General features: G+C 41.0%; 1 protein-coding gene across 1 annotated transcript in view; it reads left to right on the top strand.

The window, feature by feature from the left end:
- The first annotated feature begins 6,545 nt into the window (after window positions 1–6,545).
- Window positions 6,546–14,411, top strand: part of LOC102041925 (regulator of G-protein signaling 18) — a 9,402-nt gene continuing 1,536 nt past the window's right edge. Inside the window, exons 1-5 of the mRNA XM_005426695.2 lie at window positions 6,546–6,840; window positions 7,517–7,618; window positions 10,638–10,699; window positions 11,713–11,879; window positions 14,171–14,408. Coding sequence (XP_005426752.1) covers window positions 6,722–6,840; window positions 7,517–7,618; window positions 10,638–10,699; window positions 11,713–11,879; window positions 14,171–14,408 — 688 coding nt within the window. The 5' untranslated portion in view covers window positions 6,546–6,721. The remainder of the gene's footprint in view (window positions 6,841–7,516; window positions 7,619–10,637; window positions 10,700–11,712; window positions 11,880–14,170; window positions 14,409–14,411) is intronic.

The following is a 14,411-nucleotide window of genomic DNA, read 5'->3' as shown; positions in this document are numbered from 1 at the left end:
CTGAACCAAGCCCCCCTCAGCAGCATGAGCTGGGGAGGATGGAAGGTACCAGCAGCAGAGGGACAGAGCACACAGCTCTTTTGGGTTTGACTGGAGAATGTGTGGGATGTTGATTCCTAGGCAGAGGTGTTCATGTCCCCTTTTTGCGAGGGAGAAAGGACATGTCAGAACTTTTCCAACAGAGGGAGCACCAGGACAGCCGTGGGTACTGTCAGCCACCAGCTGAGGTGCCTTATTTTGGTGCTGGAAGGTCTGGGTGCCCATAAACCATCCTCTGGGCAACATGTATCTATACTACAACATGTAACATCGGTCAGGATGAGACTGGAATTTGATAGTCAGAAAGCAAACACTTTAAACTTGGAGATCATTCTGGGTTGAAAAAAAAATACTTAGCCTCAGTGAAAATCTCTAAATCAGGATTTGAAAGGCATTTGTGGATCAAGTAAAGCAAAGGGTCTCCTGATCTGCAGACCTTCCCTAGGAATTGCAAAAAATGGCTTGTGGTCACTGCAAACTGGAATGGAAGTGGTTTCATACATGCCACAAGGACACATTTCAGATCAACGGTCTGTCCTCAGGCAATCTAGGCTGATCAGCAACAGATGAAGTGCAGATTTGGTGACCACAGCAATATCAAACTTATTAAAGATTCATGTTTATCAAGTTGACAGCAGAAGCTGATAAATGATCACCTGTTTTCACTCAACAGAGAGACTAGAATACCTCCCTTCCTAGTGTGCATACTGAAACTGCAAATATCATGCTTCCTCTGTTTTGAGGAAGCACTTTTGGCAAGCTTTGCAAAACTTATTTTTGTGATTCCAATTATTCTAGCTGTGGCAGAAAAACACAGAGGAGGAAGACAGGAGCAGCAGAATGGGCCTGATGAGAATCTGGTGTGAAAACCAGAGGTCACCAAGAACAACTCGTGCAAAAGCTAAGTGTATCATCAAACCCACAATAATCATGAAGCATGCCATGACTCAGGCTAAAAGCCTGAAAAATTCGAGGAATGGATAGTGCCCAAATGGCAAGGTCTTTTGTCATGGTAATAACAGCACAGGGTGACACTGAGGAATTCATAAAATCCATCCTGCTGCCTAGCAGAATGAAGGATGGGTTCAATTGTTTCTGCTGTTGCTGCTCACATCTGCTGGGTCCCACATGTCTCAGATCTTTGCCAGATCACACAGTCTCCAACACAACACTGCAAACGAATCAGATAAGATTTCTTGCATGACTGGAATTAAACACTCACACAAGGACTTTACTAGAGCAAAGCTGTGTCTCTGCTATGCCTGAAGTTTCCCTGAAGGCTCTGTAGGATTCACAGCCCTCAGCCTCTCACTGTGTTAGGTAACCAGTAAGTTCTCTTGAGGGTTCCTGCAAATCTGAAAAAACTGGGTAGCAGTTTTGGGAAAGCTGGTACCCTGATGCCTGGTGACAGAAGGCTTTTGTTGGAAATTCTGGTATTAGCAAAGAGGAAGAGAGACTATGACTGACTGGTAAAGGCTGACAAGGAATGTCCCTGCCTTGAAGCCAAACTCCTCATTAGATTTCTAAGTTTGGGAGGAGGAAAAGAAAACTACAACTGCAAAACTTCCATAATCTAGGAAATAAAACTATTCCAGCTTCCATTTTAGACTACAACTTTTTTCAATCCTCAAGAATCAGCTGAACCTTCCTGGAAAATTTCTCAGTCATTCTGAAGATTGCACTGAAATGTGATGTAACATTATTATTTTTACCTAATTTTCGCGATGAACATCTTTGAGTAATTACTGAAGAGAAAGATCAGACTGACATGTAGCTTTTATATCTTCAGATGCTTTTGACAGACTTTGAAGATAATATATTTACATATTCATATGGAAATTTAGCTATATATTTTCAATTTTCGTGGGTACCAATTTTTTTTACTGCTCTGATGGGAAATCCACCATACCACTTTGTAAGCCCTTGGACTATTCACCTCAGCTAAACTCAGGATGCAAGAACAAAGTGTTATCAGGAAGAAGTAACAATAAAATATAATAACATATAAGCTGAAAAAAATATTGCAGAATCACTGTGGAGGTTTGACAATGCCTGCCCTGGTAGCTCAGCCTGGGCTGCAGCATCCTGAGATGTTCCTGATAGTCTGACTGGAAGAGCAGAGCTGCCTGGCATTAAGCATGTTGGCTCTGTTTAAACCACCCAGTGGTTCAGCGATAGCGGACTCAGTCCTGATGCAACACAGATTTTATTCCCTTGTGCTCTGTAGGGAGTTTGATATTACGGTTATTACGGTTAATAGTCAGTGGATTAGGAGTCACAGCTCTCTTGTGCATGACCAAGCAACAGTCCCACATCTTTCCCAGAAGGACCAGAAAACTCTCAGCCCAAAACTTGCCGCTGTTTGCTCCATTGCCATGGGTTGATAAAATCTGTCTTAAAAAAAAAAAAAAAACTAAAAAAACCCTCAAGATCAGGTTGTCATGTGAGGAGCCATTCTGGGTTTCTGTAAGACAGAAACAAATCCAGTAGTGCAGAGCTCCAGTAGGAAGGATATTTTGGGCAGGATTTAGAGAACATTCCCGCCTTCAGCATTTCCGGTGAACAGCACAATGAAAAAACCACATTTTAAAAGAGGCCTGTGAGTGTGGCAGGTGAGCCTTTCCGGAAGCTGGTCATTAACACGCCATTGTCTAATGAGCACTGATGTCAGAGCTGGCTGCAAACACCGCAGGGCTCAGCCGAGGAAACGACTGCCTGAAGATTAATGGTGACAGTGATGTATGTCACTTGTAAACAGCACTAATCAGAGATGCCGGCCGGGAACCGCGGGCCAGGCAGGAAATGAATACAGCTGAGAACTTTGCAGACTCACTTTCTTATTCTGACCTTTCAAAAGACGAAATAAATTAATTCAGTTCAGCACGGATGTAAACACTTTCCCCGGCAGAAGTTCTGATGAAGCTACAAAGACTCCCAAGCCTGCGCCACTCTTGAGTTTTCATCACGGATGGCTTAAAAAATCCTTCAGCAATGCCTGGCTAGCAGACCCCAAAAGCAAAGTGTTATGTTCCTGTTGTTAGTGCTTCATATCTGAAACAACGCAATTTTGTTTCCTTCCTTTTAAACAGCAGCAAGAAAGGAGAAAAACACATTTTTCAATGTGAGCTGTGTGCAGGCGTCACGCGACAACTCCCTCCCCTTTTAAGGGCACCACTAAATAAATTCCCTGAATTAGCAGACAGCAAGATCCTCTAGTCGACATTTCCAATAGAACTCCTTTCCTTCTGGATTTGCTTAATGGGTAAGAGATGAAAAAAACCAACCACGACTTGGATCACATTATTGTTAAATTTTACGTCCAATTATTGTTTCCAATAAGGAATAAACAACATAAATATTGAGGAGTGATAAATTGGTTGGAAGTGACAGAAGAGCAGAATTATTTATTAAAACCAAATTATTTCAAAACACATAATTTTAGTTTACAAATCTTCAAATGTCTTTACATGAAAATGAAATATGGAAATTCATGTTTTCAGCCCATGCTCTTCAGTGAAGTTTCTTTCCATGCTTATTTCTTACCGTAAGAAAAAACAGTAAAACCAATATTGGTTTGGGTATTTTGTTTTTCTTGTCACAAATATTGCTTCCCTTCAGCAGAAACCTAACCCAACAAAAGCCATACTGGTAAGATTAGATTTGAATAAGAACAATGCTGGAGCTTGGCTGTGGAGGAGCCTGGGCAGAGCCAGAACATGATAATGGAAATGGAGGAGGCAAAGTTTGCATTTACCTGGGAAGTAAGGAAAAGAGCTTTGGAGAGAGATGCTCTGGGACTACTGACAAAGGAGGATTTCCCATTGTGCTCCAGCTCTTTGTGCTGAGCTGACCTGCTCACTTGGGGCTGCACTTCTATTCAGCTGGACTGAAAGCCTGAATCTCTCAGAGACTCCCTGTAAAAAGGAAACATTGCATTCTCAGTGTACAATACAATGGCCTTGTTGTTAACACTGTCAGTCAATATTTCTTTCACAGAGGGCAGCTACTGTGTCTATACAAATCAAGCATGACCTGATCACCAGCTGTGACAGGACCTTATCAAACACCAACAGAAGCCAGCGCAGACACTTTTCAGCCAAAGAACTGGAAGGCCCAAAGGATCAGGACATGACCTCATCATCCTGCACTTTATGCTCTATTCAATTTTACTTTTGTGTCACAGGAAGATTGCTATGAAAATACATTTAGTATTCATCCAACCATTGAAAAATGTATTTCTGCAAGTAACAGAACATTAACTCAATATTGTTCTCATATTTCAGAATCTTGATTTGAGGGCTTAAAAATCAGTAGCCTCCTTCCCAATAGATTTGTGAGTATATTTCAGTGGTTAGGGAAATGGTTGGGAAACAGGACATTTAGTTCTCATCACAAATTTTTTTTAGAGTTTTCTAGATCTCTAGTCATGTCATCAACATAATATTGTAGGTCTGCTTTATCTGGTTTTAAAATAACTTATTCGTTTTCCTGTATCGTCATCCTGCAGCACCCAAAATGGCCCAGAAGCATTTACAGGGTCATTAATACTGTTACTATAACTACTGTAGCTTACAATTCAAAACAGGGATGCTCATTAGCACCAGCAGCAGTGCTGACAAAACACAGACTGACTTGGATGTTATTTGGCTACTTCACGGCCTAGATTTAGTATAAGCTTTCTATTCATGGGGAAGGGGAAGTGTGGGTGAGTGGGGGAAAATAGTTTGTGATTATTCCCCCCTTCTCCACACTCCAGATTTCTAAGTGAATTCTCAGGAGGTGCACAGCACACTGCTGCAGTCAGGACTGACACAATTGCTTGCACTGTAGTACAGGAATAATTCAATCATCTAAGGCATAAAACCCATGTAGGGTCATTGAAGAGTGAGTTGGACAGGCCCTTCAGACCATGGCTGGTGGGTGCTGAAACAGGGGGCACAGCTGCTCATCCCCCTCTAGAAGCTGCCTGGCACAGTGGCCCCTCATAATTCACTTCTGAATTATATTCCATCTCCAAATCTTCCTTAAATCAGCTTAGATAGGATGTGGAGGCTACAATTACAAATATTTTCCAGGAGCTGAAATCAGCAGGTAACAAAATTATGTCAGATGGGCACAGACAGTATTTTATACATGTAACAGGTAAAAAAAGCTCATGTGACCGCCACTATTGCAGAAAAGTGAAATAAAATCATGCAGTCTATCTTTATTTACTTATCTGTTAAAGGCAGAATAAATTATTAAACACAGCTGTGGTTAAAGCCAGTTTAAAATATGCATGATATAAACCTTCTCTGAAATTGGAAATTAGGTTTAAACTGTAACCCTGCTTCCTAAAGTCCCTTGGGTTACAAAAGGCAGTTGTGCACTGTTCCCCATTCAGTCTGATTTTAAAATTTGTATCACACATGCGGCACATGAGAGTTTTTCAGTTAACTCTTAAAAAAAAAAATCACGATAGATTACATCTTATTCTTCTTTTAATGTTTCACAAATTTGGATTCCTAGCAGAGTTGGGATTTTTTTCATTTCTTTTGAATATTAGTATCTCCCATTCCCATTCTCCTTAGCTCCACACGAAAAAGGCCACAGTGGGACTCTCACCAGAAATACCCACGGAAGTAAAACACAACAAAATTACGGGAGGTTGTGAGATCATGTCTTCTTCTCGAAGCTCAGTGTCCTACCTGAGAAATCAAAATGAGACACTGCCATTAAAAACATGAGAACTATTAAATTCTTAATCAATTAACTGCAGTAATTTTAACCCTTTCTAGTGTCTCATTCAGCTAACACTGAAGATGCTTCTTGATTAGATGTATTGTTCTTATGACATCTCCAACAGAAACTGAATTTAAACCCAAGAAAATTAACTGACATCAGACTTGTATGTGAAGAGATAACGGAGAAGTTTTGGGTTATTTAGTAACAAAATAAAATTTAAAAAAACACAGATTTTTTTTTTCTGAACTAAAGGCTTTCTATCCTGGGTGGGAGATTGCAAGTAAACACAAATCCACAGACAGAGAAGTGAAAGAGGGAGCATTTAGTGGACGAACTGGAAATTAGAAGTGGGTGGTTGTAATTTCTGAAGAATGGTGCACAATTAAAATATCTGCTTGCAAAATGATTGATCAGCCAAAGCTTGGAGGAGACGCTGAGAAACTCTGAGTTTGAAGTCAGGGTACTGTGGATGGAGCTGTGTGCGGCACATGGTACTGACGCTGCAGAGGGCAGCTTAAGGGCAGATGGGGTGCTTCTGGGGGCTGAAGAGAAGGCTGGATGTTATTTCATGCGACATTACTGTCATTAAGGTTAATTTTAGGAGTCTAGGGCATGTACAGGTGTTTGGGGGCACGGGCTGGTGTCACCCTACCCCGAGCAGGAGCTGAGCTGTGCGGAGCAGCTGCTGCTCTGGGCTGCGGTTTGTAGCGTGAGCCCTGCAGAGCTGCAGTGTCATTTCCCCAAGGGACGAGGGCACAACCAGAGCTGCCCTTAGAGCCCGGCGTGGGCACAGCTGCAGCGGCCAGTACAGAGCCACCTCCTGCCACCACCTCCTCTGGACACAGGGCTGGGGCTGGCCAGGGCTGTCCAGGCTGCTGCAGCATGTGAGAGCCCGAGCCAGCAGGCACCGGGGGCGAGGGAGCAAAGGGAACCTTGCCGGAAGCTTCTCTAGAGGAAGATGGAGAACCCACTTCTTTTATTCCCCCAACTCAACATTTCTGCTTCAAAGGATAAACCCTATTACAAAGTCATGAAATCAGCGGTTAAGGAAGAGCCAAACAAGGCAAGCAAGCCTGGGTAAGTGTTCAGGTCATGCCAACCTTCTGCGTGTTCTATTTACATGGAGGATTCTTCTAGCATAGTTTGTGGGGGTGAATTTAGGGCACAGCTAATTTCATTTTTGACATATATGTGAGAACTCATGAACTGCAATCCTAGAAATCGTATGTGTAAAATATTAACTCTTTAAGAAGAGTTATCTCAAAGAACTCTCGGGTTTTTTTGAGGACAAGAAACATACCAAATTAATGATCTAAAAATACTAAGAAAGAGAGGTTGCAAGAAGTTCTGAGAAATGCTTCTCTAAAGCCTGAATATGATCCGGGAAAGCTTTTTTTCAAAAATTTCAAAGGACAGGAAGCAATACTTCCTTTTTTCTTTGTGAAACATTAAAAGTAGAAGACACTGAGCCAACTGTTTACATTGTCTAATGGGAAGTTTGGCCCCTCATCTTTAAAATAAATTAAAAGGATGCTGAAAATTAAAGGATTTCCATTTTTCTTTGCCAGTGCAAAATATGTGCTAAGCTATGAAGAAAAAACCATTAATGTGAATAATATATGTAGGAGAAGTAACACCAACATTACTGTAAGTGAAAATAGGGAGCTCTATAATGCAGAAGCAGAGAATGCTTGAGAGGGAAAAACCAACTTTCTACAATGTTTCTTGAAAAGCTACTCCAATTCTGTTGTAGAGCTAAGCAGAAGAGAAATAGGCTGAGCCTGCTTCTGCAGAAACCTGAATTCCATGAAAGTGATCACCTTGGCAAACCGGGAAACTTGACGAAAGCAGCAAGGTAAACATTGTAAAAGACTAGGTTGGCTGGGGATTCCCTCCAAGAAGCAACTGTGTGACTTGGGATGTTTCCTGTACCCATGTCTGTGCATTCAGACTGGGCAAAGTAACACTTTGAAAGTTTCTCAGTGTACCCCAAGCATGCAAACACTACAGAATTACCTGGTATGCATCGAGGTAATCAGCAGTGTTTTCACACCACTTGGTCCCCATACATTTGCAGAGAGGTTTAAACCTTGTGCCAGAAGCCTTGGTACGAGTCCACTGACTGTACAGAGCAATAATCCACTCAGAAATGCAGCTGGCAGGAAAATCATACAGCTCCTGGCAAAGCAGGTTTTCCAAATACTTCTGTGATGCACAAATGCCATAGCTGTGTTAAATAGTGAATGCAGAGTTCCTCAGTAACTGCAGTAATTGGTTGAACACTCTTGTCTCCAAAATTCATACACTTTGGTAGTATTGTCCCTAGTATTTACCATAAAGATGCTGGGTACAGTCTTGGGTTTACTGACTTCCATAAGAGTTTAGTTCCTCACTTCAATGGAGTACCAAGACATGGCTATATTAAGAATTGCATTTGTAGGTCCTGACTGAGAAGAAGAAATATGTAGAATGCTACAATGCTGTGGCCGAAAGAATGTATTGGCCCTTTCTTTCCACCACAAATCATTCCAGAACACTTCAGTGCTTACCACAGCCTTTTCTCTTATTCCAGCACTTCCCACTTTCTTGACCAAGCTGCCTGCTTTGACCAGAGCTGCTTCTACAAGCCATTAATGTGCTAATTAATGAGCACGTGTTAGAGGTCACCTAAGGGCCCAAACTCTGCTTGCAGAGCCTGTGGAAAAGTGGCTGGGGAGGGGATATCTAAACAATCCCACCAGTGCATCTGAGTCACCTGGCCGTGTTTATTGCTCACGTTTTGAGATGTCCTGGTTGCAGACATGTCAAACAATTCTAAGATTGCATCTGTAAAGAGAAAGTAGAGGCACACAGTGCTGTGTGGCTCACATACCCCAGTATTTAATGCAAAGTACAGCCATTCACTGCATTCTTACAATCTGCCAGACAGCACTTTCAGAGCAGGAAATTCTCTGAAGAATTTCCCCCTTTTAACATCATTTCCTCATTCAGCCAGCTGTCTTTTACCATGTTACTCTCAGCTGGTGCCTGACTAACAGAGATTTGATTGTTCTTGTATGAAAGAGAAACTTGTAGATTTTTGCTGGTCTTACATTTGGATTAAAGTGACAATTATATTTGTCAAAAATGGAAAAAAAACAACCAAGCAAATCTACTCTTTTTCAAATAATAAAGTGAGATAATAGTTTGAAATTTATTGAGTGATTTACTTAGCTTTTATAATTTCCATTTTTCACACAGAATTACTAAAATAAGTAGAAAGAGATTTTAATAAAACACTGCAGATGGAAATTCAGGTGATAGTAGAAAAGTTAATTAATCTGTTCATTTAAAAGTTTGGTTTTAGTTTAAATGTCTATCCATTAGTTTAAATTAGTTTCTTCTCATATTTAGAAAGCGGCAAAGTTGAACAAATCTTGGTTTCTGTCTATTATTGCACAAGCTCACTGCTGCACTCAGGTGCTGGGGGTCTGTGAGGCTCCTGGGTTGTTGCAGGTGCTGAAGGAAAACCAGAAACTCACAGTAGGAGTTTCCAAACCCAGCAAAGATCCTCTCCAGCATTTCATGCCTTTGTGAACTGAGTATGTGGTCAAAAGTCATAAGGCTATATCTTTCACTATGGCCAAAATAATTTCTGTAGGTATAGGAACCTGCAGCTGGCAGAGTTCACTGTACTTTCTGTAATTCTCTTAACTAATAAATGCTGTAAGGGAGTGAGGTCTCGTTTCCCTGACTCCAGAATTCCCCTGCTTTCCTGAATTTCTCCTCATGAACTGTTTTCTTCTTTCTAGTTAAAATTTTCATTCCTGCAAGGAATTACTTCAGCTATGAAACATGTGACACCTATTAAAATTTTAAAAACCAAAACAAAACGCCTCCTTTCATGTTTTGTGCAAACCCAGAGTCATTATTGGCCTAAATTCCATACCAAAGAGATTGGAATTTCCTTTTATCTAAACTTCACGTGCCTCCTCCCTGCCAAGAGAGCCCAAACTGTGTAAATCAGGAAACAGAACAGCAAGCCTTGATGAGGAAGTGGGATCATGTTCCAGAAACATTTGGTCCATAAGAAGTAGATTTGATCAACTAATCCCAGACCAGTCACTTACTGATACTTTCAGTGTCCTGTGATTTGTCCTGGAATGAAAATGGTTCCAAACATTCACATCCACAAAGCAACTGATAAAAATTGCTTCTTTTTTCCCTTTCTTTGCTGTTTCCTAGGGCAGATTTTTCAAAATTGACGTGAAACACATGCAACTTGACATACTTGATGAAGAACATGAGGAGTTTTATAAATGAGGCACAGTGTCTCAGAATAACATGGCATTTGAAATGTTTGTGGTAAACAAACCAGACTACACGTGCTATTGCCCTGTAAAACTGACACCTAAACCATATTGCTATAGTTATTTCTTCAGGCTACAGAATTCTGTATATTTCATTAAAAGTGAGCATATTCAAAACTATATCTCTGCATGACTATCTCAAGTTTAAATAGCTGACAAGACCTGCTTCCCTTATGAGTTTTACCATGCTACATGGTCTCAATTCCCTTAAAGATTAGTAGGACAACACAAATACCACAGAGAAAAGCCTCTGATCTGATGTTTTTATAAAAAGAGAAAAGAAAAATAACTCTGCAAGAAAAAAATGTCAAGAGTGAGTTAATGTTCCTGAAGCCCCTAAGAGAATGATCTCCCTTAGTGAGGTGACCTAATCAAAGGCTTTGTGGACCAGTCCTGAGCCACAACGGTGAAAGATAATGTGTGTTACACAGCTTCCTAAATGCACAGTATGAACAATTATTTCTGTTTCTTTCCTAAATGCACAGTATGAACAATTATTCTAACTCCTTTCTGTTTCTCAAGCAGTGTGTCTCCTGAAGAAGCAGTGAAATGGGGAGAGTCTTTTGACAAACTACTTTCTGAGAAAGGTCAGTAGTTGTTTGTGTCTCCATGCAAACTGTTAGGATGGAAAATTGATGGTAAAGGATGGAAAATCATAAAATCCAGTTATGCCCTTGAATAGACATGCCAGTTACCTAAACTAGTATGATGGGTCATTTATGGCAGCATGTGTTTCCTGATCTTCTTGTCTTCTTCAGCTATAGCTTGCTGTCGACTTGTGAAAATAGTTTAAAATAATTTTTGTGTTTGGTGTTTTATTGAACAAAGTAATACAGCAGACAGCAAAGAGTCCCTTCAGTAAACAGGAACATTTAACCATAATATTGCTCAAATATTCCTTACTGCATATGCTCCATGTACTTAAGAAAAGACTTTGTCACTCCTGACTGTTTCTAAGCCAGTGACTGGATCCAAGCTGGCCATCATTGAGAGGCCCTGCTGCTCCCATAATTATCAAATACACATATGTTCCTGCCCTCATTTTGGAGGGGCACATGTATGGTTCAGCTACAGTGCTGGACACTGTGGGCTTTTCAAATCTGTTCACATCCACACAATTGCATTACTTCCACAGATGAAGCACGCTTGGCAAAGAAAATATCCTCAGCATAACAACAGCAGGATAAAGCCAATTATAGAGATGCTGAAAGCCATCCATTTTAAATTGCTGCTGAAGAGTAGTTTACTTATGAGCAAAGATTCAAATAGATTTTTGATCAAACTGAATTGATATTCAGCTGGAATAAAGTCCACCACTTCCACATACTCCCATATGTTTTGCTTAATGTTTTTTCTAAATTTATGAGATCTTGGTAGCATTTTTTTACTGATGCTGAGAATTCTGTAAGGAGAGTTACAGGATCATAATGGAGAAATTGCACTTATTTACAGCATTTATGTATTCTAGGATAATTATCTCTAATGTGGTATTATTCCAAGGGAGCAAAACATATTTTACTACCTTGCACAGACTCTTTGAAAGAGTAACTGTCTGACAAGGATATATTTTTTTAATGCAATTCACCTTTCCCTTTTGTAGCTGGGCTGGATGCCTTCACAAAGTTTCTGAAAACTGAGTTCAGTGAGGAGAACATTGAATTCTGGATAGCCTGCGAGGATTACAAGAAAAGCAAAAGTGCACATGAACTTCTGCCAAAAGCCAAGACCATTTTTGAAACATTCATACAGAAAGATGCTCCAAAAGAGGTAAAGACCTTTCTCATTATACATAGTGTTTGATTGACACAACTGCATCTGGTGAAACTTTCTTTTGAGAAGTGCATGCCCAGAAGCAGCTTCAAGAGCTAATCCTGCAGTCCCCTGATATAAGAAGACTTTCATAAAAGTCAAAACTCTGGAAGGAGCATGGACTTGTCTTGACTGACTCCCTCTCTCTTTTCCACCTCTCCACCTCCAATTGTATATCCCTGGTGTGTTACTGTCAGCACCAAACGATGTTGATATGACAATCCTCACCAACGCTAAGGCCTTTTCTTAATATCCCAAGAATGAAAAAAGTTTTCATATTTCCAACTTATTCATTTTACTGGAGTTTATGAAGGGTTCATAAATGAACAAAAGAAATAATTTTTTGCCTGCCCTAAAAAGGAGATGAACAGGTTGGGAGATCATCAAATTTCAGTGAAATCACAAGCAGCCTCTTGAATAGGTCTTTTTGACTTACATTTTCCTTTAATTCTATCACATTTGAGTAGATCAATAGCTGTATTTTTTTATTTGCCAGAATAGGAGAAGTTAAACACTAACTTCTGCTTCCTTGTAATGAGGGTGAAAAAGGTGCAATTCTCATTTTAGTGAAACAATTGCAAAATGGTGCAGTTTCCACCTGCAATTCCCATAGATTGCATTAGGATTCAGATCTGCTTTTCCTAGGAAATGCCTACTTTTAAGGACTTATGTCCCTTTCCATTCCTTTCCCTGCTGTGTGCCTTTGGGGAGAAGCAGCCCTGGACAGGCAACAAGTGCTGACACTGTCAATGCTTGAGACTGATTGAAGCAAAGAGATGAGCAGGAGAAAGCTGAGGAGAGGACAGGGCAGGGAAGTCATAGTAACATAACAATTTCTTTCTCTGCCATTCTTGAGTTTGGTGCAGGCAGGGTGGATGCTCTGTTTCACCATGGACACTTGGCTTTGGTGTGACTTCCTCCCTTGGGTTCAGCTGAAACCACATAGCTCTGGAGCTTGCACATCTCCTCTGACTCCTTGTCCAGCAGAACTCTTTTACACAAATTTCTGAGCCCACAGTTTGATGGGATCATAAAATTTTGGATGAGTGGACCCTTCTCTGATCACTAATTGCCCTTCAGCTCTTAGATCTAGACTATTTGTTCCAACTAGTTGTATGGAAATGACAGGAGCCTCTCAGGGAGGAAAAGAAAAACATGATAGAAGTCACTTTTTGATTGGGTCATCAATTTTTTAAATATATTCTGTCTTATTTTTCAAAATAACGTGCTTGAACCAGTGCCTGTCACTTCATTAAAATTCTTATACTATTAAACATTTCCCAGGGTGAATGCAGCAGCACATGGAGTAAATAGTAATTTTGATACACTTTCCCAATCTAAAGCCTCCAGAGACCCATTTAAATTAAAAAAGAAATTAGAATTTTTTCACCTTCCTACTACACAAAGTACACAGAAACCAGAAATTTTAACTATTCACTAATGTCATCTTATTAGAACAAGTTCTACTTTAATCCTACATGAGAGCAGCAGAGATCTGTAATAGTCCGGTATTGCAAAGCTGGGAAGCTGTGACTATACAGTGTTCACTGTTAGAAAGTTACTTTTAATCAAATATCAGAGTTTTTCTTCTGTTTTCCCAGTTTTTCATGGTACCAGTGATACATTTGTGGAGACTTTCTGAGAGCCACCACTGAAGGTGAACACATTAATTCTGTGGTGTTAATATCCTGTTGTATGGGGGATTCAAGGTCCTCCTCATGCCTTGAGAGGCTACTAGAACAGAGGCTGGGCAGAGTTAAAGGAATAAAACAGAGATTTATTAAAGGCCTTCACAGGATACACTTTGGGCAGTACAAGATCCAGCTGTGGCTACATCCAATATGGACGACAAATCACAAGTTTTGACATTTTTATGTTTTGGTCCATTTCCATCTTGGGGTTAATTGTCCAATTCCAGCTCCAGGTTATGCAGTCCCATCCGCCCAGTTTACTCTCCTCAATTCTCTGTTGTTTGCACTTTTTGGGCCTGAAGCTGCAACGGTGTCCTTGGTTCTGGGGCTGGAAAAGGATTGTTCTGTGGGACTGAGTTGTGAGGAGAACCTGCAAACACTTAATATGAAGTTCAGAGTTATAAACTAATGCAGTACAGGAAAATATGAAGGCTCAAACTTAAGGCTTCACTCTTATCAGAAAAGTCTTTTCCCAGTGTACAGTATCAGTGCTGTAGATAATAACACTGGATATGCATGAATGTACATTAAACAAATACCCTTTTCCTTGTCCTCCAGGTGAATCTGGACTTTCACACCAAGGAAGTCACAAGCCAGAGCATGGGGCAGCCCCTGCGCAGCACCTTCGACGCGGCGCAGAGCACGGTGTACCGGCTGATGGAGCAGGACAGCTACCCGCGCTTCCTGCGCTCCGCCGCCTACCTGGGCCTGCTGCAGGGCCGGCCCGCGGCCCGCGCCCCGCTCCGCCGCCGCTCCCGCTCCCTCACCGTCAGCGATTTCCCGGGCGGGCGGCCGGGCC

The sequence above is a fragment of the Geospiza fortis genome, unplaced genomic scaffold, assembly GCF_000277835.1.
Source record: "Geospiza fortis unplaced genomic scaffold, GeoFor_1.0 scaffold5, whole genome shotgun sequence".
In the NCBI taxonomy this organism is placed as follows: Eukaryota; Metazoa; Chordata; class Aves; order Passeriformes; family Thraupidae; genus Geospiza; species Geospiza fortis.
This window is presented reverse-complemented; position numbering and strand designations above follow the sequence as displayed.